The sequence below is a fragment of the Monodon monoceros genome, unplaced genomic scaffold (assembly GCF_005190385.1).
Source record: "Monodon monoceros isolate NGI ecotype Baffin Bay Population unplaced genomic scaffold, NGI_Narwhal_1 Super_Scaffold_4, whole genome shotgun sequence".
Classification (NCBI taxonomy): domain Eukaryota; kingdom Metazoa; phylum Chordata; class Mammalia; order Artiodactyla; family Monodontidae; genus Monodon; species Monodon monoceros.
The window spans coordinates 35,356,764-35,382,177 of record NW_021703781.1 but is presented as its reverse complement, the minus strand read 5'-3'; the positions used below and the strand labels follow the sequence as shown (position 1 = coordinate 35,382,177).

The 25,414-nt window shown below is 47.7% G+C and overlaps 2 protein-coding genes across 2 annotated transcripts in view; both read left to right on the top strand.

Moving 5' to 3' along the window:
• The window catches only part of LOC114908533 (FERM and PDZ domain-containing protein 2-like), a 58,895-nt gene extending 51,171 nt beyond the window's left edge, over positions 1-7,724 (top strand). The window contains exons 20-23 of the mRNA XM_029244800.1: positions 77-193; positions 3,270-3,475; positions 6,358-6,462; positions 7,470-7,724. Of these exons, the coding sequence (XP_029100633.1) occupies positions 77-193; positions 3,270-3,475; positions 6,358-6,462; positions 7,470-7,724 (683 nt within the window). The remainder of the gene's footprint in view (positions 1-76; positions 194-3,269; positions 3,476-6,357; positions 6,463-7,469) is intronic.
• A 560-nt stretch (positions 7,725-8,284) lies between these two features.
• LOC114908954 (putative protein FRMPD2-like) lies at positions 8,285-24,323 on the top strand. Its single transcript, XM_029245765.1, has 6 exons — positions 8,285-8,502; positions 10,334-10,481; positions 12,205-12,419; positions 14,670-14,768; positions 18,056-18,399; positions 24,055-24,323. Exons 1-6 carry the CDS (start codon positions 8,395-8,397, stop codon positions 24,101-24,103), a joined length of 963 nt encoding a protein of 320 aa, XP_029101598.1. The 5' UTR covers positions 8,285-8,394; the 3' UTR covers positions 24,104-24,323.
• Positions 24,324-25,414: the final 1,091 nt, after the last annotated feature.

Here is a 25,414-nt window from a genome sequence, read left to right as displayed (position 1 = left end):
TGCCAGAGATGCTGCTTTAAGGAACTGCTCTTTCTCATTTCCTTGATGGGATTATTGAGATGTCTTATTTTTCCAGGAGGGCAGATACTAGCCTTGAATCACATCAGTCTGGAGGGCTTCACATTCGACATGGCTGTTAGAATGATTCAGAATTCTCCTGACAACATAGAATTGATCATTTCTCAGTCAAAAGGTATGTCTTAACCCGCTTTCAGAAGCTGGAGAGCCTCCTTTATTTTCAGGAGTACATTTTTACAAACAGAGTACTGGGGCTTTAAGTCCATGTAGGTCTTTTGTATTACCTCTCTCGTGATAGTGGCTTTGGCACAAATCAATAAACTCTGCAATTTCAGGGGCAGAATGGGCTGCACCATTGCTTGTCCTGCTGAGTGGGAGAAGCCTACTCTAGTTCTTTATTAGATGCAGCTATTGCGTGGTTTTCTGCCACTCTTCTCGCATGACAGGGAGGATACTCTTTCTATCAGCCAAGTCCTTATTGAAAGTGGCTACTGCAGTAATTCTACATATTTGGGGCTTAGTCGTGGAATCCGGTGGGAAGGAGACAGGGGGCTGTTCTTGAAGCTGAAGCGCATAACAAGCATTCTGTTCTAATTTAGTTAAGACTCAGCATGTTAGAGATCAACCCAAAGAGTAAAGGTTGTTTTTTTTTTTAAAGATGATTTTATTCATCCTTTAGATAGCTATCCAACAATTGCCTGTACTGAAGAATAAGATGACTCTGTTTATCTGGGTCAGGTTTGGGGTGGTAATGGGGGGATGTTAATATCCCTTTCCCTCCCAGTTACCCGGGCTCACCACAGCATTTTGGTTGGGTGATCCTGCCATTTTCCAGAAGGCTGCCTACAAAGCCAGGCCCACACTCTAGGAGCTTTGTACAATCTCCTCTCATGTACAGAAATGCTTCATGTCACACCAGCCAGCATTTTCTGGGTCCTAAATACAGTCACCCCGTTGGCCTTGCCCTCTGAAAACCACGTGCCCTCTCTCACTCTTGCACATGTACACACCATCACCAGGTGGCTTTCCAGGTGCTGCATCTGCCCTTCGTCCAGAAGCTGTGGGGGGATGGGGGCTGGCAAAGCTTGGCCCTGAGCCGTGCGCCTTTCATCCTGTGCTTGGACCTGACCCAGGGGCTAGCCCGGCCCTTCCACAGCACCCGCCCCAACACACTGCTCTGTTGGATTTCCTACACTGTCACTGTTCTTCCCACAATGTTTTAGCTGTCCTTGTATTTCCCTCCATACTTTGCACAGGAAAGGACAGAGGGGAGCGATCAAACCATCCTATTTTTAAAATCAGGAAACATAATGCAGCTGAGCTGGGGTCCATTCAGCGTCAAGGATGGCCTGCTGGGGTGGGGATGTCCAAAACTGGCACCCAAAGTCTGCGAGGCTCCAACCTCACTTTAGAGTTTCAGATGATGGAGTACCCACAGTGCCTGTGAATTACGTGTCCTCTCATCCTGGAGCCCCTGTCACCTGTTGGTAACTCTGCCTGGTCACAGTTGGGGTTCCTCGAAACAGCTGCCACCTTTGTTGGAGGAAGATGCTTTCCCAGTGACTCTGGCTGGTCACTGTGGGCAGAGGCTTGACCGCCGTGAGTTTCTATCTGGTTGGGCTGCTGTTGGGGCATGTGCTCTAGACTGGAGATCAAAGACAAGACAGAGAGCCTTCCCATCAGGAGCAGACATCACCCTCCACTACAGATTGAGTTTTAGTTACTCGCAGAAGTTCTAGCTTGTATTTCCGTTAGGCAGGACATACGTTGCACAGCTTGACGTTTTAATCCAGTCGTAAGTCTTGTCCTTGTCTCTTGTGGAGGGTGTGGAAGAAAATAAACAGATGCTTACAACATTGCTAGTAGGACAATGACAGTAGAATAGCTAGTGAGAAGCAGCCGCATAGTGCAGGGAGATCAGCTCGGTGCTTTGTGTCTACCTAGAGGGGTGGGATAGGGAAGGTGGGAGGGAGACGCGAGAGGGAGGAGATATGGGGATATATGTATACGTATAGCTGATTCACTCTGTTATACAGCAGAAACTAACACACCATTGTAAAGCAATTATACTCCAATAAAGATGTTAAAAATAAAGAAATTGCCAGGAATAAGGCATTACTAAACGGTGGCCCACCACTCTGTACTGAATACCTTTAGGCTTGAACTACTTCTAATCTGATTCATTAAATTAAGTTTATCCACTGTGTGAGTTGGGCATTTTCCTGAGTACTAATGAGTCTGTATCAAAAGTTGTAAACTTACTTGTGCGTCTACATATCCAGATGTAAAGAAGATCTGTGTTCCTTCCTCCCATATACATTTGTTGAATAGCTGATATTAACATATGCATGGTAAATACACGTGTTGAGGCTCTTAGTACTATGTACTAAGCTGTAATCTCTTTCTCTCTCTCTCTACATGTATAAACATCTCTCTATATTTAATTTCTAAGCCTCACCAACCCTATGAGGTAGTTGAGATTATCTCTATTTTAGATATAAGGAAATTGAGGTCCAAAAATGTGAATTACCTTGCCCAGGGTTTTACCTAGTGATTCCTGACCTCATGTTCTTTCCTCTGCTCTGTGCCAGCTCAAGGGTCAGACATGGGGTAAATGGGAATCAGTGGCCCAGTCTTCACCCATAGGGAGTCCACCATCTGGTTAGTACCAAGTTCCCCCCAAAGAACCAGACACGGTGAACTTTGGATCACAGGGTGATTACGGGTGTGCTCAGTAGGGACTCTGGAAGAGGCTAGCTTTAAGAGCAACATGATGGTTGTGGGGTTTTGGGCAAGATTTAATCCTTTTGACTCTGCTGTCTTGTGTTTGAACTGGGATCACACCTTCCTGGTGGATATGTTGAAAACATGGAAAGATACGTATATCTTTCCATACGTAAATATGTGTATGTGTGTGTGTGTGTGTGTGTGTGTGTGTGTGTGTGTGTGTGTGTGGTGCCCATATGTGGCAAGAGCTTAAAAAGGGGGAACTGCCATTATAACCATCCGTTGCTCCTGTGTTTTCATAATTGGGTCACACAGGCTCTATTTAAGTTTCAAGAACACATCCAGAATCTTCCCTTCCTCTATTCTAAATGCATCATCTCTCATGAGGTGCTAAACTCACATGGCTCCCAGCAGCTATAAAAGGTCTTTCTGTCATTGGAGGAAAATGCTATGCCCCACATAGAAATGCCACTGAGACGCCAGCCTTTCCAAGCTGTTGATTTCTTCTTGGCTTGTTTTTATAGGTGTTTGTGGAAATACCTCAAGCGAGGAGAAGAATAGCACGGCCAACTCTGGGGTCTTCTCTACAGACAGCCTGAGCAACGGGCACCTGGGAAGTTTTTCATCGCACACACAAGACCAGGAAAGAAATATTGAAGAACTGGAAATGGCTCGGACTCAGAGCTTAATGCCCAGGCTGAGACCTCAGCTGTCTGCTCCACCATTAAAGGTAATCTTTCCCTTGCTTCACTCTCTAGAATCTGGAGGAAAGAGAACAGGCTGTGGAGCCCAACAGCCTTGGCTCCAAAGTCCCTCTTTGTTCTCTATTTGCCATGTCAGGAAATAAATTCTTACAGTGCAAGGTTGTTGAGAAGAATATAAAGGGGCAAAGGCAAAGCTTCTAGCGCAGTGCCAGGGCTCAGTGTTTGAGGTTTCAGTGTCCTCGGTCACTAATTTTAACTGTGACGGATAATAACTGGCTTCTGCCGAGGGCCACGCATGGACAATCAGACATCTTGTATTCTTGGTCTCTAGTTAGTCCTCAAGCTGCAACTCATTGCCTTCGCTCTTGACAACACACCAAGGAGGAAGAAGACAAAGGCCAGCTTTGGCATGCAGAGAACTGTCTGCTTTAGTCCCAGGGCCGGCAGACTCCAGCTGTGTTTCCTTAGACACTGGATGGAAAGGTCTCCTTTTGCCCCTCCAGACCTCTCTCCGTTTTTCTCTGGGCCCCGTGGAGCTGACACTCACAGACTGTGTCAGCCCTCTGTCTTCTGGTTGGCTCTGCCCAGAAGCCCTGTGTCTAGGAAAAGAGAGTTGTTTTCCTTTATCTCACACTACTACCCCACTCACAACACTCTGACACCAGTTGGGTGGGTTTTCCACATCAAGCAATTCCGACACTAACGGACTGGAATTAGCACCAGATCCCACAGGTGAAGGACCCATCCCTCAAGACAGCCTCCACTCCAGATGACAATGAAGTTGTCGGTCCCCAGGTTACCCACACTTCTGTATGACTTGGCTGCAAATTGGAGGTCCCCATGGCCCCCTCCTTGGGTTTGTTAATTTCCTAGAGCAGCTCACAGGATCCAGGAAAACAGTTTCCTTGCTATCGCTGATTTACTATAAAGGATGTTTTAAAGGTACAAGGGAGGAGACAGATGAAGAGATGCATAGGGTGAGGTCTAGAAGGGTCCTGAGAGCAGCGTCATCTGCCCCTGTGGAGTTGGGGTGTGCCGTACTCTGCATAGATGTGTTTATGAACCTGGAAACTACGAATCCCATACTTCTGAAATTTTTATGGAGGCTTCAGCACGCAGGCATGGTGGATCATTAGCTCAATCTCTAGCCCCTCTTGCCTTCCCAGAGGATGGGGGGTTGAGTGGAGTGGAAAGTTTCAAGCTTCTAATCATGGCTTGGTTTTCTGGTGACCAGCCCCCATCCTGAAGCTACGCAGGAACCAGGGTTCCCTCTTTAGAACAAAAGGCATTCTTATAACCCAGAAAATTTCAAGGGATTTGAGAGCTCTGTGTCAGGAACTGAGGTCAAAGACCAAATATTAGAACAAAAGATGCTCCTAGTCTTCTATCACTTAGGAATTTTTTTTAAAAATTTAGACATCCCTGTATTTTATTTTTTTATCACTCATTGTGATATAATTGACATATATGTGTGTGTCTATACATATGTACATATGTATAGACACACACACACATATATAGCAAAATGATTACCACAACAAGGTTAGTTAGCAGGTCCATCCCCTCACAGAGTTAAAATTGTGTGTGTGTGTGTGTGTGTGTGTGTGTGTGTGTGTGTGTGTGGAGAGCGTTTTGGATATACTCTCTTAGCAACTTGCAAATATACAATACAGTATTTCTAACTATAGTAACCGTGCAGTACGTTACATACCCAGAAATTATTTATCTTATAACTGGAAATTTGTACCCTCTGACACCTTCACCCATACTCCCCACTGCCCACCCCTCACCCTCACTCTGGCAGCTACCAATCCACTACGCTGCTTCTGAGTTTGTTTTATAGATTCCACATACATCACTTAGGAAATTACAAGGGCTGAAGGAGCTCTGTGCCAGGAGTGGGGGGCAGAGACCACTATAAGGTTTTCTCTTATTTCACGGTCTAGTGGGAGCCTGCAGCTGGCGGATGAGTGGGTACTGGCTTGTCACCCTGCCTGTGCTCAGGTTGGCTTTGACCCTCTGCTGAAGAACACAGCTCCTGTTAGGAGCTCTTTGCCCTCGAGCTCTTTACCACTCGCTCAGTTCCATCAGCCATCCCTCCTCTCGCTCCTCAGGCTCAGGGAAGTTAAGAGCATCCGCTGTTTCTAGCCCCGAGGTGCTTAGCTCTCCTCATTGGTTTCTTTAACTGCTTGCCCACACCTTTGAAAGCAGGCCTTGTGTCAGCTCTCCTCCATCACCCAGGATGGGGATGTACACCTTCTCTTGGTGCTCAGTTAATCTCGTAGCATGACTGGACGGATGAATCAACATGACATGCATGTCACAGCACCAAGCAAAATGCCTGGCATGAGGTAGAAAATACTCTCTTCTGTTCTTCTCTCAAGAATTCAACCACTGTAAAGTAGAGACCCGGTATAGCTACCCTTGCTAGAGATGACTGAAGGTCCTCCTGAGGTTTTCTTCTGCTCCAGAAGCTGCTGTGTATCTGGTATCCAGCATGCCTTCACTTGACTGGTGTCATGTGTGAAGCTACCAGGGAGTGTCTAGATGACTTCAGTTCTCATAACGATATTTGCATCATGAGTAGAAACAGGGGGAATCTACTGAGACCCTGTTGTGTGCTGGGCATCATTCATACTCACTGTTAGAAGGTGATCTCTCATTGCAGTTCCGTGGATTGGGGAAGAAGTCTGGAGAGACCAAGAGACAGGTGCAAAGTCATACAGGGAGGAGCTGATTAAGTGGAGAGTGAATCCCCTGTTGGCCCAGCCCTGAAACTTATGATTTTTTTTTTTGGTATGCAATGCTGCTGGCTCCTGAGAGCAGGTGAGAGCTAAGAGGTGCCGTCTGCTTAGGCAGGGCCAGTGCCTTCACTTCTTCTTTCTTTCTGTTTGTTCATTCGTGGCAGGGTACTGGTTCTTCGTGTCCTCTATCACCTTCAGAAAACAATGCCAGTGAAATCTACTTCGTGGAGCTGGTTAAAGAAGATGGGACACTTGGATTCAGCGTGACTGTAAGAATTCTTAGGAGAGCTTAGAGTAAACAGTTGGAAGATGTTCATCTGGAGTCTCGGTGGGCATTGCACTCATATGCCAATCTCTGATAACCCAGTGATCACTGGGTACAAGCAACACGTCAGAAGTGATGAACCAAGAAAGTCAGTGGGGGCCTCAGTGAGGGATGGGAGTTCAAAGTGAAACTGGGAGACAAATGGCAAACTTGGGAAGAGCAGACACTCCAAGCAGTGTGGGTGGAATTATGGTTATGCTGGACAATAAGGAGAGGGTAGCATTGTGGAGCTTCAGGGACACAAGCCAAAGGTGAATGGGGTGGTCCCTGGTCGTCAGGTTGGTAAGACCTCCATTCAGGACAGACGCTTTGCATTTGGTTTCTGAGCTCCATCTGGCAGACCCGGGAGGAGGGAGGATAAAAATTGTACAAGAATGATATTATATAATCCCACTGATGTAAAAATTTTTATGTATGTGTGTATACATACGTGGAAAAATTAGAAGAAAAAGATAAAGATAGATCTTTAGTGACCTGTAAGGATGTTCATAATCTATTGTTAAGTTAAAACAAAAAGTTGCAAAATACTGTGTGGTTGAATTCTGCTTTTGTATCCACAAACCAACACACAAGCATACAGAATATGCCAGGCATGGCACCAGCCTTTGGGCCTATCGTGGTATCCACTTTTGCTGGTCACTGCTTATGGAGCGATGATGTGGTACATTGACGTGACTCATTTCTGAGCACCTGCCATTGGCCAGTGCTGGGCTGGATATGACACAGCTCCCTCACGTAGCTCATATCATTATACTTCTTATGAGCATCTAACCTTCTGCCCAGTGGATGACAAAGCCTAAACAAACAAGTGAATATATAAGATGGTGTCACATGGAGATGAGGTGATGGGATAGAGCGGAAGGCAGATGGGAGCTCTCTGAGTCAGGGAGGTGGGGGAGGCCCCTTCAGGAGGGGGCAGATGGGTGGTGAGTTTTTCATTGTGTTTTCCAGGGTGGCATTAACACAAGTGTGCTCTGTGGAGGTATCTACGTGAAATCCATCATTCCCGGAGGGCCAGCAGCCAAGGAAGGGCGGATCCTGCAGGGTGAGGATGGAGTCATGCTGGGCTCTGCGTTCTGTGGTGGGATAAGCCCCGGCCTGGGGGGTGCAGCCTTCAAGCCTTGCCCCACTCTCACTCTGATGCCTTGTGCAAATGATTGCCTCTCCAGGTCATGGTTTCCTTACCTGGAAAAGGAGATGATTTAACCTGACCCACCTACCTGATATGTTAACATGGGGCCCAAATGCTTGGGAAAAATAAGGTGATTTAAAAATATGAAATTTTAAATAAACTTGTTGCTGTTTGGCTTTCATGGGAGAAACCATGCTCCCCATGGAGGACAGAGCAGGTACTGGTGACCTCCACTTAAGTATCTGGGGAGGACACCAGCAAGCCTCCTCTCTGCCCTTCCTCACATCCACTGCTCTGAAGGAAGCGGGGGTGGATTTTTACTGTTCTCCAAAATGGCTAGAATTGAGCTAAAAAGGGCACCTACGATCTTACCTATCTCCATTTTCCCTAGAATTCCAGGGTCCCTGGCATCAACCAGGTCTCCCTGATGTTTTTTGAAATAAAAAACATCCTGGAGATATAAATATCACCCCTAAGAGACTTGAAAAAACTTTCAAAAATGGTTTCCCAGGAAATCGGGAGAAAGGATAAGGTTGTACTTGTTAGCTGGCTTAACTGCTCAGTGAGCCAAGGATAGAGGTTTCTAGACCGCTGATCTGTGCAGGTGCTCACAGGGGAGACTGGCAGGGCCCAGGCGGGGCTCCCCCCAGCTCAGCTCCCTACCCCTCCTTGAGGCTGTGTGGAGGGGCGCTGGGCAGGGGCCTCGCAGAATAGTCCTTCCTGCAGCCCCAGGAGCTCGGGGACATGACATCTGTCCCCCTCCCAGGTGACCGGCTCTTGCAGGTGGATGGAGTGAGTCTGTGTGGCCTCACCCACAAGCAGGCCGTGCAGTGCCTCAAGGGCTCTGGGCAGGTGAGTGCACTGTTACTGGTTACTGGGGAGCTTTCCTTCCCCCCAGAGTTTTCCTCGACAACATCAGAAGCTGTGGTTGCCTCTGGGTGGGAGGGGGTAGGCAGGAAACCAACGAGACTTTCTGTTGTGTCTGTTTTTTTCCTTTCACATCTTCCTTTTACCAGTGCTTTTCTTTGGAGGTGTGAAAGTCAGCAGGAAGCAAGCAGATGTTCCCAGGCAGTGAAATTCACCTCCTCTAAGGAGCCTTGAAAAGCTTACTGTCTCTTGCCTAGATTCTGGAAGCAGACAGCTGTACTCAGCTGACTGAGTGAAGTGACTTCTCCTGCCTGGCCGCCCCCTCACACCCTCTGCTCCTGCTGTAACTGACCAATGCCTCCGTCTGCTCTCAGGGCCTCTCAACACCCGTCTTGGCACGTGCTGAACCCACCCCCACCCGAGTTCATGCCGTTCCCGTCAACCTGTGTAATTACGGGCTACACTGTCCTAGGGGTGCTTTTATTACAAAGAGGTAGAAATTCAAGATGCCAAGAGCATTTACCCTTCGGTCCTCATTCTGTGCAGTGCCCAGGCAGCATCTGGATGTCACTACACTCTGTCCCATCCTCCGCCTGAGGGTGGGAACCTTTACTTGCCATGGTGGCCTAAGCCACAGAGCTGGGGTCTCCCTCTTGGCAACTGGGCAACCATCAGAGATGCAAAGGGCTCCTAGGGACCCCTCTGGCAAACAGAGGGGTGGAAGGGCCCCCTTTTGCTTCCTTTCCCAAACCATTCTTCTATTTTGTGGTGAGATTTACTTGTCTTGGCGACCTTGGTTGACATATCTTGAGAACAAAGTCATAATTTAGTAGTATTCTCTATTCTTCAGAACTTTGCTGACGGACATGCTTAGAGAATGTATTTGGCCAGTATACTGGTGGTGATGACAGGTACTGTCATCTGGGGTCACAGCAATGGTGCTGAATGACCATTGCTGCAGGAGGATGTTGGCAGGGTCAAGTCCCCCGAGTGGAAGCTCAGAATTTCTCCAAAGCTTCCAGGCGATGTCTAGCTACTGGGTCATGCTCTGGGTAATGGGAGTATACAGTGTGTGGGGAAGAGGAAAGGGAAATTGAACCAGAAAGAAAGGGGGAGGCCAGATTGACATAGGCCTGGGATACTGTGCTGGGGCTTTGGATTTTAGGTGATGGAAAACACTGGAGATTTTTAATCAAGAGTGTTGCATGTTCAGCTTGTGTCTTATTTCAATCCACAGGTAACCTTGAGGGGAGTGGACTGAAGGAGGAGGAGATAGGGTCCAGGAAGTCAAGTTAGAGGGCGCTTGCCCCAGTCCAGCTGGCCACTGGCAGCAGGAGAGGGAATGGAGGAGAGGGGAGCACTGAGGGAGATGTTTCTGATGGAGAACATGCAAGCCTTGGAAGCCAGTTGGGTATTTGGAGGGCAGAAGGGGGAGAGCTGGTCCACTGCAAGTGTGGCCCCTGGGAGGTTAGTTGAGGGATAGGTCAGTGTTCTGAGAGAGCAAGGGCAAGAGGAGGAATGTTTTAGGCAAAATGAGGAGGGGGAAGTGAGGGTGAGTGAGAGGAAGAAGATGAATTTGGCCTTGAATACACTGAGATGGAAGTACATGTGTTACTTCCAGGAGCATTTGTCCAACAGACGTTGGAAATATGGCTCTGGATCCTAACAGATAAGCTAGATTGGAGATTTTGATTTGAGATTCAAATGAAGCCGCTACTGGATGTATCAGAAAATTACGAAGCATTTGCCGAGTGGAGGGAGAGACTCCTGGTTGCCACATGAGGTGTAAATTGAGTTCGTCCACCCATCCTTCTAGGTTGCAAGACTGGTCTTAGAGAGAAGAGGCCCCAGGACTGCACAGCAGTGTCCTTCTGCTAATGACAGGATGGGAGATGAATGCACGGCTGTTTCCTTGGCAACAGTCTTGCCTGGAAGGCCTGCGAGCAGTGTCTCAGCGACATATGGTGAGAGGAGAGAGGATTGAGTGTTACTATTGTCATGTCATCCTGTGGTGCTTTTGAATTGTCAACTCCAAAGGGAAAGCAGGAAGCCTCCCTCTGGGTTCTCAAAAGAGAGTGAGCAGTGGTGGTCACCATGCGGCCGCTTTCTGATGCAACGGAAGCCAATCTAATGGAACATGTTCCTATAAAAAAAATGCATTGTCCCCAAAATGATGACCAGGCATAATTCTGCCCCCAAGCCTTCTGAGGATTTCTGATCAGCTGCTGGAATGTTTGTGTCTAAATAAGTATTTGGGGTTGAAATTGGAGTGAAAGGATCATGCCTTTGCTGACAGAGGGTCCACGTTTCAGCCGAGACGCTTGTAACAAAAATCTGAGTAAAGATGAGGTGGGTGGGGAGAGGAAGGCGCTCAGACACCTAGCCTAGTTACTAACATCAAAAAGCAAACCCATGATCAGTTTACAGGGGAAGTATTACACATCATCTGATGGGTTGCCTCTCTGCACTTCCCTGAGATTTTGTTTCCTGCTAGGAAAACATTTATTTCCTTAGTACGTCGTGATTTGCAGCTTAGCTGCTTGTCAACCCCTTTATAGAGATTTTCCTGAAGGCGTTTCATCAGGTTGAATGCAAGGTAACCATAGTGAGCAATGGGGTTGGGTGGAGGGGGAAAAGCATGTGCATAAAATAAGTCTGTTTCTTCTTTCATTGCTCCTCAGCTCACTCCAGTGAGGGCCTTTGAGAAATTGAATACAGAATGAGCTAAAGGGGTCAGACGATGGTGATGGTGAAACTGGTCATACGACATACCTGAACCTAACTGCTTCAGACACTTTCATTCTTGCCCCAAATCATAGTCTAGAAATCAGTGCTCTGTCCCTCTACTGATTGATTGCCAACTGAGGTGGTGAAAGCAGAGTAGGGGAGGCCCAGGGGCCTCTGGCTGCCAGACTATGTAAGTTCTTTGGGCTGTGTCCATCTTGGGTGCCCAGGAGCAGCTGTTTTGTCTTACGGCCACTACACAGGGCTGAACAAAATGGCAGCTCAAACATTTTCATGGAGTTGGCCATGATTATCTCCATGGTCTAATGATGCAAAAATTTTTTTTCAAGTATGCTAAAAAATGACTGTGGTTCTAAAAGGGTAATAGGAATATATGTGATTCAAGTTTTACTAAATGATTTGGGCCTATTGCGTACGTCTCTAAGTTATATCTTTACATATAGACTTTGCTGATTGTCTATAATTGCTCTGTCCGATATGGTAGCCACTTGCCCATGTGCCTATTGAGTACATGAAGTGTGATCACTCCAAACTGATAAAATATATACTCGAGTCTTCAGGCTTCGTTCATAAGAAGAATGTAAAGTACCTCATTAATAATTTTTTCGTGTTGTTACATGTTGAAATGGTAATATTTTAGATATGTCGGGTTAAATGAAATATGATTGTGTTTATTTTACCTTTTTCCTCCTATTTTTTAAAATGTAGCTATTTGAAAACTTTGACATTATGTATGTGGTTTGCATGTGCAGTTCACGTATTTCCTTTGGATGACACTGACCTATAGCAGGTATGATGGACTCTGTCATAAAAATGAGCAAAATGAAATCTTTTAATGTAAAACAGGAATAATTCATTTACTTGACAATTTGCATTTTGAGGCTGGCCAATTTCATTTGTAATCTACTGAAGGATGGATCTCATTCACATCCCACGATACAGGTCCCAGGTTTGAAGTCAAGCTAAAAAAGAACGCCAGTGGTTTGGGATTCAGTTTCGTGCAGATGGAGGGTGAACGCCGCGGCCATCTCAAGAACGATCTTGTGAGGATTAAGCGGCTCTTCCCGGGGCAGCCGGCAGAAGAGAATGGGGCCATCACAGCTGGTGACATTATCCTGGCTGTGAACGGAAGGCCCACGGAAGGCCTCGACTTCCAGGTGGGAGGCCATGAGGGATGCAGTCCTGTGTGCAGGCTGAGGTCAGCCATGCTCCTTTCAGGGCCACCCACCATGGGGAATACTCTGGGCTCCCGGAAATCACACGTGGAGCCTGGATTTGGATCACATAAAGAGAGAAATTGGCAGAACATCCTCATATTAAAATTTCCATCTCAATTCTTAAGTATCTGACCTTGAGTAAGCCTTGCTTCTCAGTAGGTTCGTAATGAAATCGAAGATAAAACCCTGGCTTCTGTGCTGGCTAAAGATAAAACCCTGGCTTCTGTGCTGGCTCCTAACACACACTCCCAGAGGTGGGGGTGAGGGCTCAATGGGCTACCTTGGGTCCCTTCCTGCCCTCCTTCCCATTTCTCTACTAAATTTACGGCTTTGACGTGTAGTGTTGCATTGGTTGTCGTGTGTATGATCAAAAACGTAATAAAAAGGAAAGTAAAAAGTGGACATTTCTTAATCTTATAGCATAAAATCTCAGTGAAATATTGTACATATCAGTCAGGGTCCTGGCAGAAACTGGGCCATCTGAGAAAGTTTAATAAAGGTGCGGAGATTGTTGGGAAACTCAAGGGAGAGTATAGAGCCCTGGGGCTGGGAACAGTGGGTGCAGTCATTCACCCTCCCTACCCCCGAAGTCCAAAGGGAGATGGGTAGGAGCAGTTACCAAATCCTAGAAGCTGAGTGAGCTAGGTGGAGCAGGGATATAGTCATCCTGTGAAAACCCCACGGGGAGGAATGCAGGAAAGCAAACCTGGGCCTCCCTCCCCCCCTCGGCTCTGATCCCTGTTCACCCTCGCATTGGCTGAGCCCAGCAGGAAGCCTCTCTGCAGCCCACGCAGGTCTACCTCCAGGGCACAGAGCAATGCAGACGAAGGTGGAGAGTGGCTCTAGGTGGGATGGGGAGGGGTGGAGAATCCTCAGAGCAGCGTTAGGGTGGGGATACCTTCATCCATCCTGCATCCTTCATCTGATCCAGGATCATCCTCTGAGAACCGCTGCTGGGCCAGCAACTGGGTGAGGAACTGAAGACAGAGAGGCGGACAGTTCATACAGTCAGGTCCCAGAGCTCACGGGGGTAGTGGGATAGACAAGAGAACAATTCTCACTGCGGGAAATAAGTGCCATGAGAGATAAAAGGCCCTGCTCCAGTGCTTGCACCAGGGAAGGGGGAAGGAGCCCATTCTATGGCAGTCCATTGCAGCTGGGGGTACTGAGTAGTATCCAGATCAATCCAGATCAGTGGTTCCAGGTAGGGGTGAATTTGCCTCTTGGGACATTTGGTGAAGGCCAGAGACATTTACGGTTTTCACAACTAATGGACGCTACTGGCATCTAGTGGGTAGAGACCAGAGATGTTGCTCAACGTCCTGCGATGCACAGGACAGCTCTGACAACAGAGTTATCCAGCCTAAAATGTCGATAGTGCTGAGAGGTTGAGACATCATGGTCTAGATAGGTAATAAGAGCTATTCAGGCAACCTCATGCCCTGGGCTTTGAGAGGGTGGCTTGGAGCAAGAGGTTCAGCATGGTGGGAGCTTAGGAAGTGGGTGCAGGGAGGAGCAGATGGGAGAGAGAGCAGGGCGAGAGGCAGTGGCAGGTAAGAACAGGTTCTGGGTGCTGTGCTTATGTTGAGTGAGGTGAGCCAGAGAGAGGGTTCAGCAGGAGAAGAACCTGGTTATATCTGTGTTTGGGAACGACTGCGTGTCAGTGATGTGGAGGAAGGGACGTGGGTGACAGTGCAGGAGGCCAGGAGCAGAGAGGAAGTCACTGCAGTTTCACAGGTGAGAGGTTCCGAGGGCCCTAGCTGACCCTGGGCGGAAGCTCAGGGCTGAGGGTCAGGCTTTAGAGATTGGGGTGGTGGCATCTACGTGACCGGTGGCCCCTGAGGTGGGGGTGGGTAGACAGGGAAAGGAGGTTGAGATGGTAACACTCGTGTGCTTGATTCACTCTCTCGCTGAAGAAAAGGCATCAGTATTGGCGGATGCTGCCATCAAAAGGCCCCAAGCAGACCTTGGCCACTTCCAGCTCAGTATCGGTGCGTCATCTTTGTGGGAACCACAGGCCACTGGCCTTGGATCCATGCATTTTGGGAAGTCAGCGGTGTCCTCCAAAGTTCTCTGGAGCCAAGAAACAGATCAAGGTGGGGGGGTGGGAGGGGCCCGGGAGATAGTGGAGAGCATAGAGGAGGACCCTCCACAGCCCTACAACTAACCATGGAGTTTGGTTTCTGATAGGAGGTGCTGCATTTACTGCGAGGAGCCTCACAGGAAGTCACGCTCCTGCTTTGCCGACCCCTGCCAGGTGTGCTGCCTGAGATGGATCAGGGCTGGCAGGTAAGGGGCAGTGCCCTCTGCTCTCTCCACATGCCTCAGGTTCAGGCACTCCTCTTCTTGTCTGGTGGGTCCTGAGAAGTCCAACCTTGCTTTTGTAGTGCTCAATGCCATCTACTTTCATTGGGGCAGGAGAGTAGCTGGCCCCCAAACCTCATTAGTCTGTGACAGGTTCATGAGGTCCTACCTCTGCCTTCCCCTTCCTCTCCCTGCTTCTGCCTCTCCCAATATTTGGCTCTTCTTGTAGATGGTTACATGTTTAGATCTTGGCTGTGAAACTTCTAGAACTAGGTTCTCTGACAGTCCAAGCTCCAGAGAGGGGAAACCAGGAGCAACGGGAGTAGATGGAAAACCAAATGAAGGGAAGGTAAGAATTTCCATTCTGAGGAATGAAATGGAGAGAAAAAAAAGAAGGGTATATGTCCACCCTTCTAAAACATGAATTAGCCATGTATGGTCTAGTGCAAAGAAGGGAAGCATTGGAATCAGGACAGTTCAGAATTCTTACATTGATGCCTGTATTAGGTCCTCCAGAGAAATAGAACCAATAGGATATGTGTGTGTGTGTGTGTGTGTGTGTGTGTGTAGAGACAGAGAGACAGAGAGAGATTTTAAGGAATTGGCTCACGTGATCATGGTGCCCGGCCAGTCTAAATTCTGCAGAGCAGGCTGGCTGGCTGGAAACCCAGTGGGGAGCTGATGTTGCAGGGTGAGCCCTAAGGCAGTCTGGAGGCAGGATTCATTCTTTCTTGGGGAGCTCAGTCTTTTTTCTCTTAAGGCCTTCAACTGATTGAACGAAGCTCACCAACATTACAGAAGGTGATTTGCTTCACTCAAAGTCTACTGATTTACATGCTACTCTCTAAAAAATACCTTTACAGAAACATCTAGATTCGTGTTTGACCAAATATCTGGGTACTGTGGCCTAGCCAAGTTGACACATAACGTTCACCATCACAATACCACCTGTTGAGTCCTTGGGCACAGACTCTGTGGTAGAGATTGGAGTGCAGGAAGTTTATGGGGCCGGCTCTTGGGAACACCCTTGTGAGGGTGCAAGAAGCACAGCTGGGCAGAAGGGGAAGTAAATGTGTTGCAGCTGCAACAGGGGCCTCGGCTGACCTCACAGGGAGCTCTGAAGCTGGGATGGCCCCACAGAGCTGTCCCGAATTGGGACAAAAGAGCCTGTACCTTTGTTCTCTCCATCAACCAGCGCTGGAGTAAGAGCTGCCCCAAGGGAGGGGGCCTAACTTTGGCCGAGGCAGTTCCCTTGAGCTGAGCACAATTCCTGCGGAGGGGATAGCTGTAAGCTGCCAGCAGCCAGCAGTCCTGGCAGCTGGGGACTGATGGCCTCAGTTGTGGAGGGGGATCGGCGTGAGCACCCTGGAATCACCTGCACCTGCTCTGTTTGCTGCAAGGACCTTGGGCACTTGCCTGACTTCTCTAGGTCTCATGATTCCTCATCTGAGATGTGGATAAGATGTGGATAAAATCAATCACTTATCATCACTGAGGGCGACAGTGACTAGACACAGCACAGGGACTTGGTGACCCAGATCCTCTTGATGCTTGGACTCCAAGAGGTCATTTGATACCAACTTTGGTGAGAAAAGAGCTATGGGAAGGAAATCTGAAAGTTTCCAGTTGCCAATTTGGAAAAGAAGGTAGATGACAGCAATTGTGTTAAGCAAATGAACAGGGCAGGGGAGGGTCAAGCTTCATACGCACAAAGATCAGGCCAAGGGGCTGGTACCCAGTGTTTTTGTGAGATATCTGGTAATGCCAGGGAAAGAGTTGTCCTTCTGTCCTGGAGAAGAGCTCCCCCAAGGAGAGCCCAGATGCATCTAGTGGGAAGGGCTTGGGGTGAGGAATGGTGGGCATGCTTCCTCTCTCCTCATACCTGAGGACCAAGTGCAAGAAGAATTTTCATTCATTCATGTGGCTCCAGAGGTCAGATTGAAGACCAAGGAAGAGACTATTTAGTTCAGAACTAGAATAAAGTAGTTATGAGAAGGAGGCGGCTGTACAAACATCTGGAATAAGGTCATTCCAGGCAGAAGGAATAGCATATGCAAAGGCTCTGAGACAGGAATGACCTGGAGGTTTGAAGGACACAAAGATAATGGTTGTGCCTGGACAGTAGCTAATGAAGGGGAGTGTGGAACGGGAGGAGTTGTAGAGGGAGTCAGGGACTGCACCATGTGTGACCTTGTAGGTCTTGGTAATGTGCCGATTCCATCCTGGCTGCAACAGGAAGCCACTGGGCTGGGAGGGGTGGGAGGGTGAAGGGTGAATCAGGAATGTGGCCTCATGTGGTCTGTACTTTAGAGAGGTCACTTAGGTTGCTGGTGGAGATGGAGTAGAGCAGGTAAGTTGGCAGCGATTCAGGTGAGATATGTGGCTTAGACTCAGGTTGTAGCCAAATAGCTGGTAAGTGGTCAGATTTGGGATGTGACTGGGAGGTAGAGCCCGTGGGATGACTTCTGGATTAGATATGGGTGTGCGGACAGAGAGTAGAGTTTGGCTTGATCAACTTGGATGAATGGTGGCACCACTTACCATGATAGGAAGTGCTTGGAGGGAGAAGTTTAAAGTACATGGGGGAGAAGAAGTAGCTCTTGATAGCGTGTAAACTTAAATGTTTGTGGAGCATTCGATGGAGATGTCTGTTAGGTAGTTGTTTGTGGAGAACTTGTGTGAGGTCAGGGCTGGAAAAAGCAAACTTGGAATTATCAGCAAATAATGCCACTGAAAGCCATAAATTGGATGAGATCACCGCTGGAAGGAGTACAGAAAAAGTCAAGAAGAGGGCTGAGAAGTGAGCCATGTGACACCCCAACACTGAGCGGTCTGGTCCAAAGAAATGAGACAGCACATGAGACTGAGAAGGGGCCTGGGAAGTGGTCCAGGTAAGGGCAGAGTTCAGGGTAAACTCAACGTTTAAGTAGAGTAAATTCGTAAGGGACATTCTCAAGAAGGAGGAAGGACCAGTTATGCTGAATGTTGCTGAGTTAGAGTGAGATGAGGACAGAGAATTATCCTTTGGCTTTAGAAAGATGTAGGTCACTAGAGATCCTAATCAGAGCTCCTTCAGTGGAATGATGGAGACAGAAGCCTGGTTGGAGTGGGTACAAATGAGAAGGAGGGGACACAGAAATAGTGAGTACAGACGCTCATTTGAAGAACAGAGAAAAGGGGTGGATTGGTACCGACTTTGGTACCAAAGCAATATTTAGATTTTGTTCAGTGTGCACCGTGGATCCAGTAATCCTTAGCATTTCTTTCAATAGACACCTGTGCTCTCAGCAGACAAAGAATTCACCAGGGCAACAGGCACTGACTCAGAGCAGAGCCCCAGCCTAGATCAAGAGGACAGCCAGAGGGACAGTGCCTCCGCAGATGCAGGGGAAGGCCTGGGTCTCAGGCCAGAGTCTTTCCAACAGGCCACCAGAGAGGCACAATGGGACCAAGACACAGAGAGACCCTGGGCCACTTCCTTGACTCGTCCTCGGGATTCCTACCCTCATTTATTGAGACTTCACCAAGAAATGGATGCATCAACATTGGCTACCTCTTTGGAAAACGATATGAGGCAAAACTGCTATTCAGTTTGTGATATCAGGAGACTTGAAAGGTAAGGATCACCCCTTGGCAGACATATTATAAATTGTGTGCATATCATTGCTAGAAATTACAATCAAGCAATTAATAACTATGCTCAGATGCTTGCTGGGCCAGGACTGTTCTGGGCATTGTAGGGGAGGAAGAAACAAGAGAAGCATGCAATCTGGAGCTGCTGTAACCACAGCTTGTGAGCTTTTGGGAAAGCAAACCCCACCCAGAGGTCCTCCAGTACCCTTGGAGACTACAGATGGCAGGCCTTGGGGTTTCTTCCCCACATACAGACCTTTGTCCTGCATCCCTCATGGCCTCTTGAAGCGCCATGGTAAGAAAGAGGTTCCCTTGTGTACATCATTTCTATTGCAAATATAATACTTTATAATCAACACCAGCTTAAGAAAAAAAAAACAAATCTACATCTTCAAGACCAGACTGAAACATTCATTTTAATAGCCATTTGTTTTTCAACATAGTCTGCATTTTTGTGCTCATCCACCCCTGAGTATTTCCACCTCTCAGTCCTGTTCTGATGGAAAACAAACTCTTTCATTCAGTTTGATGAGTATTTTTACACATAGCCAGGGTACTTAGAAACCTGTTAGGAGAAGAGAGAGGGGTACAAATACTGAGAGAGGGCGAGACATTGCTCCTAAGAGTGAGCTAACTAGATGCATGGGCACAAAGCAGACAAGCGAGGAACAATGGTTTGTGTTTGACACTGTATAAACCCACTGATATTAAATAGCCCTTAATTGTTGGTCATCCTAGAAGACTGACAAGGGCAAATCTATAGGGACTAGTAGGTGACATGAACTATGAAGCGGCTGGGGTAATGCAATTAGGCAGGGTGAGATCCGTGACAGACAGGAGCCAGACATATGTTTCCTAGAAGCATCCAGATACAATTTTTAAAGTATACTGTATTGTGCCAACTAAACCAAATCCAACTACGCTGTGGAGTAGAGCAGGGTGGGCAAGCACGTTCGTCAGTGGCATTCCTTTTCATTGTTTGAAAATGCATAAGCACGAGTGTATGTACAGTTCCTTACATTTGCATTCTAGGCAGTAATTGATATACTTGATCAAATGATAAAGGAAACAACCTACAGAGATTTATCCAAGGACAACTATTCGTATGATCTTGTAGGAAATATAAAAGGAGCGGTACTTCCCTGTAGACATGGGGCCACTCTTTTGGATTTTTAAAGGTTTTACTGATAGATAGTTTGGGGTGATGGACTGTATGACAAAGTGACTCTAGGATTACACATAAGCCTGGAGTTTGACTTGCCATGTGCCTTTAATATAATATAATTATTACTTATTAATAATAGTGTTTAATTATTACTGTATGTTGTCACTGTCTCATTCACGGACTCACAGAAATTCAGTGTTGTTCCATATAAAAATGGTCTCATCTAACTTCATATCCCATGCTGGAATCTGCTCTGTGACATCCCTGAAGTAGGGGGCCTGCTTTTACTTGAATATCTCCAGGGAGGCGGAAGTTGCTGCCTCTTGAGGTGGCCCATTTTATCATCGTGTAGCTGTTGATCAGGAAGTTCTTCTTTATACTGACGTGAAAATTGCCTTTCTCTATCTTCTACTCATAAATCCTGATATGTTTTCCTCCTGTTTTCGTCATTTCTTTTTTAAAAAAATAAGAAACATCACATCATTTTATATTTCTGAATCAAATTAAATTTGACTTAGCATTCCTCCTTGCAAGGGTATACCAGATATCCAAAACCTGCCATCCTTACAGGGGGCTGCTCCTTCCTAGAATTATACTAAGAGCTTCTTCAGAACATTCTGGTGGAGCCCCAGATCATCATTCCGTCTTGGTTGTTGCCCCATGCTTGCTACCCAGGCCATGTGGTCCATGGAGTTACAGGGGGGCAGCCTTGCTATTCTCTGCCCTGACTCCCTCCATCACCAACTCCTCCCTCTTGTACTTACCTCCCACAGCCCTGGTGGTGGCAGTGCTCTGCCTCTTCACATTTCCTTTTACTGTGTTTCACTTGTACTGCGTTTTCTCTCTTCCATTCAGGAACCTTTCTTTCTCTACAAAGGAAGGACTCAAACCATATTAGCTTCTCCTCCAGTGGGACGTCAGCTTGCACGTAAAGCACACATAGTGACTGCCCCCTACAGGAGGAAAAGCATGGCACAGGCTCAGCAATCCCTGGACACAGTTCCCCCAGCTCCTGGGTAGGGTCAGAATTAGGATTCCAAAGTGGGTTTGTGGTTCTTTGTGGTTCTCCCTGGAATATCCACAGCTCAGTTCTGAGGTGGCTGCCCCAGGTAACTGCCTCTTGTTTCTGGCATCCCTGAGTGAAGTTTTCTTTCTGCAGTTTAGATCAAAAAGAGTACTGACTTCTTGATCATACAGCCCTGGTTTCAGCTCTACCACTTACTAGTGTGTCTGAAGAGTTGTCTTTCCTGAGCTTGAGGCTTCTCAAATGTAAATGAAGACCCTGGCAACTCCACAGGGTGCTGTGCCCTTCAAAAGAAATAACACATGCAGAGCACTAGTCCAGAGCCTGGCATGCAGCAGGAGCTCAAGTCAGTTTTCCTTCCCTTTCCTGAGCCATTTTCAGCTAAAAACAAGTCCCAATCAATTAAAATTTCCACCGAACTGGCAGATCTTACCATCTACCAGGTGGTTACTTCCTAGTCTAGTGGCTGCCGGCACCCCAGCAAACCCGGAGTGTTCATGGAGAAGACGAAGTTTTACTCTTATTTCCCTGTTCTCTTCTTTTACCACACTGTACACATACTACTACCATACGGTAGTAGATCTTTGTAAAACATGTAATAAAGCAGTACAGTACATTTTCATGGAGGAACACTGGAATTGTGTATCTTCCAGAGGGAGGACTTGGTACTTGGCTGGAGTTGCATCTTATGCAAGGTTAGTTTCTAAAGTAGGGCATAAGGTAAAATCATATCAAGTCACATTACCCTGAACATCACTTTGGGAGATGTGATGTTTTTCTCCCTTGGTGTGGGAGGAGATTACTTTTTCTTTGGTTGAGCCTCAGATGAAGTCTGGTGACTTGCATTTATGGGCCATGCTGACTGCAAAATGCTTACCTTTAAATGCTAGCCTCATAGGAATGAAGGGATGGCAGATTCAAGTTTCCCACTCACGTTCAATTCAGGGCTTAAACTCATTGAGTGAGAAGTTGGTTGTTGCAGAGTGTTTAAGGTTATTTCTCTTCCCTTCCCTTCCTTCCTTCCTTTATCTCTGTCTCTGTCTCTCTCCCCTAGCATATATACTTATATTCCTGTAATTAAAATGCATCTATTTTCAGCAAGTATCATTTAGAGAAAGTGAGGATATAAGTCTTCATGGTTATTTAAGAATGCAAAGTGAAACCAGGTCCTTGAAATGAACCTAAAGTTACTGTATATGTTCTGGGGAGGGCAGTGCTCCTGGAATAGCAAAGGATGCTTAGGAGATTAAGGGTCTAACTTAACTGCAGCTGTCATGCCAGGTGTGACCTCAGAGTAGCTGGCCGAGGGTTGAATGAGCTGCTAGGTGAGCAGGGCTGTCGGTCAAACGGGAGGACACAGGGGACCCCTGTGAAGGCCCGCTCTGCAGCCAAAGTGTGACTGAGAGGAGTGAGTGGAGCAGATGCCTGGCCAGGAGCGGCAGTGGTCTAACCCAGCAGAGCAGAGCCCATGGCAGCCTGGGGCTGGGCGCTGCCTTCAGCTGGGTTCTCTCCGCAAGCTGACAGGCTCCCAGGGGACACCCTCATACATACCCACTCTCACGACTCCTAAATACTGAACTCCAGCTCAGGATTATCAACTGAACTTCACCCCCAGCGATCCACTGAACATCTCTACTTGATGTCTTAGAAACACTGCAAACACAACCCCCCAGCTGTTAAACTTGGCACCAGCAGGAAGTCCCAGTGGCACTCACCAGGCTAATGGGGATGTGGGGCGGGCCTGGTGCTGGAGAGCTGGGGAAGGCTGAGCCTCACATGAAGAGACACAAAACCCGACCTTGTTGTGAGCTTACCCACAGTAAATAGGGCAATTACAATACCCGGTATTTCAGGCCTGAAATGCCGTCTACTCATTTGACTTGTCTTCCTGAAAGGTGAATGTGATTTTGGTGGCTCAAGTTTCTAAGGAACAGCTCTCCTGGGACGTTGGGCATGCTGTCTTCCATTCTCAGTAAATACCCTGTAGCAAACAGAGGCTCCACGATGATTTCACTGACCTCAGAGCTGAACCGGGATTCCTTTCCTTAAAAGCAGTCACTGAAGAATTGCAGGATCTGGTGGGAGGCCTAGTGCCAGGGCCCTGCCAGCTTGTGTGGAGGAGGCAGCTGGGCACACCTGAGGAGACCCAGGTGGGGTCTCCAGATTCTCCTCTAAGTACCATCTGTCTACAGGAGGCTCCTTTTATCAGACAGCTTGGGAGGGAGAGAATGAGGGCAGGGAGGAGCCGAGGTCATAAAATGTATCCAGGGGTAAACAGAGAGCTCGGAGCACTCTGATCCCTTCAGGTTCTAGATGGAGCCCTACTGCGTTATCTCCAGGTCCTGAGCTGGCCTTGAGCCCTGGGGGAAGGACTCTCACTCTCTACCTGGCGTGTCCACCTGCCAAAGCATCTTATCAAATTCTCCAAATCTCCAAGTCTCACCCTTTCCGTGAAATAGGCTCTGCCTGGTGGGCTCTCTCGGCCCTTTCTGGACCTCTTCTTGCCTCACATCCTTTTCTCCATGCTCACAAGCAAACTCCAGGTCAGAGCTCCAAGAGCAGCCTGGTGGCCTGGGTGGAAGGGTGGTTGGAAGGGCAGTTATTCGCCCTGAGATAATGGCCAAGATGCCACCCTGGAGACCACTGAGCCCCCTCTGGACACACAACGGCCTTGCCTCTTGCCTCTCAGGCTGATGGCCTCCCTGGGTCTCTTTCCGGGCAGGGCTAGTAGCCAGAGCCCCAAATCCAACCTGGAGAGCAAGGAGCTTATTACAAAGGTTGGAGGAGCACGGAAGTGGGAGGTGAGGCGTGGACAGCCAGGCGCTGCAGTGTTGCCACCTGCTTCTCCGCAGCGAGGGAAGGAGAGGGTTGCTGCTGGGGGGCGGGGAAGCAGCGGCAGGGTGGGCCTGGGCACCAGCTGGATTTCCTGTCCTTTGACAAAACTGCCATGGCATTCCCTCCCTATGTTTATAAGAAAACACATATTCTGCACAATTTGATCAAATACTTTAAGGTGTTAAATCAATTTTTCCTTAAAGAGCTTAGCAATTTTAAGAGATTGTTTTCTTAAAGTGAATATTCCTCTTTAGTATTTATGCATATGGTCTTCTTTTTAAACACATGTGCGTGTATATTTACAGGAAATGCCCATTTACATGAACTCCGTATCTCTCATGAGCAGAAATGATGTCTCTTTGACAGCAAACTCAGGTTGGAACCAACACTCCAGCCCTACTGGGGAGGAGGGCCAGCAGCATGGGTGTTTGGAGGCTTGTAGCTATAAGGAGGTGCCAGCGCTGATTTTAAGGGAAAGATGTATTGCAGGAAAGGGAAAGGGAGGGCAGGGGCACTGACAAAGCCAACCTAATGATTTGGGGATGGGGAAGGAGGCTGATAAACAAGGATCCATGTATTTGGTACAAAGCTCAACCTATGTGCATTTCTTTTAGATTCTCCTACTCATCTTCTCTAACCAGACTCTCGACAGATATTTTCTGAGTACCCTGTCTGCATGTTGGAAGCGCTGTGCCCAATGCTCTGTCATCTTCATGGACCGCTCTTTCTAATCAAAAACGTGTGTAGTGACTTTCGGCAGCCCCTCGAAGGCTTATTCTTTCCCTGTTGCTTCAGCGTCTTCGTTACCAACCAATGAGCTTCACCATTCATCTGTTTCCTATGTCACACAGGGAGTAAATGTCACTCCAGCTGGCTGCCTCTCCAAATAGACACTGTTTCAGTGCTCTGAAAAGGACCTGATATTTGGGCAAAGTGCTTTGAAGGTCACCTGCTTGAGTTGTTCCCAGCCTCTTGCTTTGGCCCTTTCCATCTAATTCCTCTGTCGAAATAGCAAACGTAATCATAGTAGTAATCATGACATCTTCCATTTACTGAGAACTTACCCTGTACCAGGAGCCATGGGTGGCTGTATCAGAATTATTTAATGTAAGCATCCCAATGCTCCTATAAGTTTCTTAACCTTCCCATTTTTCAGATGAAAAAACTGAGGTTCTAGAGAAGTTAATAAACTTGCCTGAAGTCTGACTGTCTTCCCATAGGAAGCGTCAGTACTAAAACTGGGTCATAGCTCTGCTTTTGATCCATGTCCTCTGGCAAGTTCCCGCATTGTCTTCTGGACTCGGTAAGGAGCTCCCCCTGCTCCCATAAGGCTCTGTGCTGCCTCTACCATAGCACTTACTACCTGATTCTAACATTTGTTCACTGCTCGCTCTTCCCGTTAAATCAGGGGCTCCTCCAGGTCAAGGGCCATGCCGTATTCACTGTTCGCCTCCTGACCCCAGAGCAGTCTCTGGCAAGAACCGTTTCAAGCCTGGCTGGCTTGCCTGTGATGTGTCATGATGAGCATCCTGAAAGCAAGGGAAGGTGGGGAGAGGAATTTCTGATCAATGCTGGAAGACACGTGGGTTTCTGTTTTCTAGTCCTGAATTGTACAGTGATGATGAAGGTGACACGTGCCATCTACCTGAAGCCCCTTCTCTCACCTTGGAGGATGAAGCATATCCTACTATCAGCTCTACGTTGGAAGACCAGCTACCCTGTGGAGAATGTTTGAAGGCAGATTCAGGGACCATTCCTTTACCGCAGTTCTGTTCTTGGGGTACTTTCTCAGAGTCTTTGCCTCCAGAAGAGTCCCGTGAGAGTGACAGCGAGTGGGAAGAACTTGAGGAGGCTAAGGACCCAGATGATGGCACCCTCAGGTGGGTAGCACTCTGTCTGGGTGGAATGAGACTGGGCTGAGTTCTTCTAGTGGGCCTCAGTGTCTCCACTTTGGCTGGGTGATGGTCTATGCGC

Excerpts from the sequence above, each read along its gene's own strand:
- LOC114908954 (XM_029245765.1), top strand. The coding sequence starts at position 8,395 with ATGACATCTGTCCCCCTCCCAGGTGACCGGCTCTTGCAGGTGGATGGA. Across the intron at positions 10,482-12,204 it reads CAGTGTCTCAGCGACATATG|GTCCCAGGTTTGAAGTCAAG; the intron begins GTGAGAGGAGAG and ends CCCACGATACAG. Across the intron at positions 18,400-24,054 it reads GATATCAGGAGACTTGAAAG|ATTCTCCTACTCATCTTCTC; the intron begins GTAAGGATCACC and ends CATTTCTTTTAG.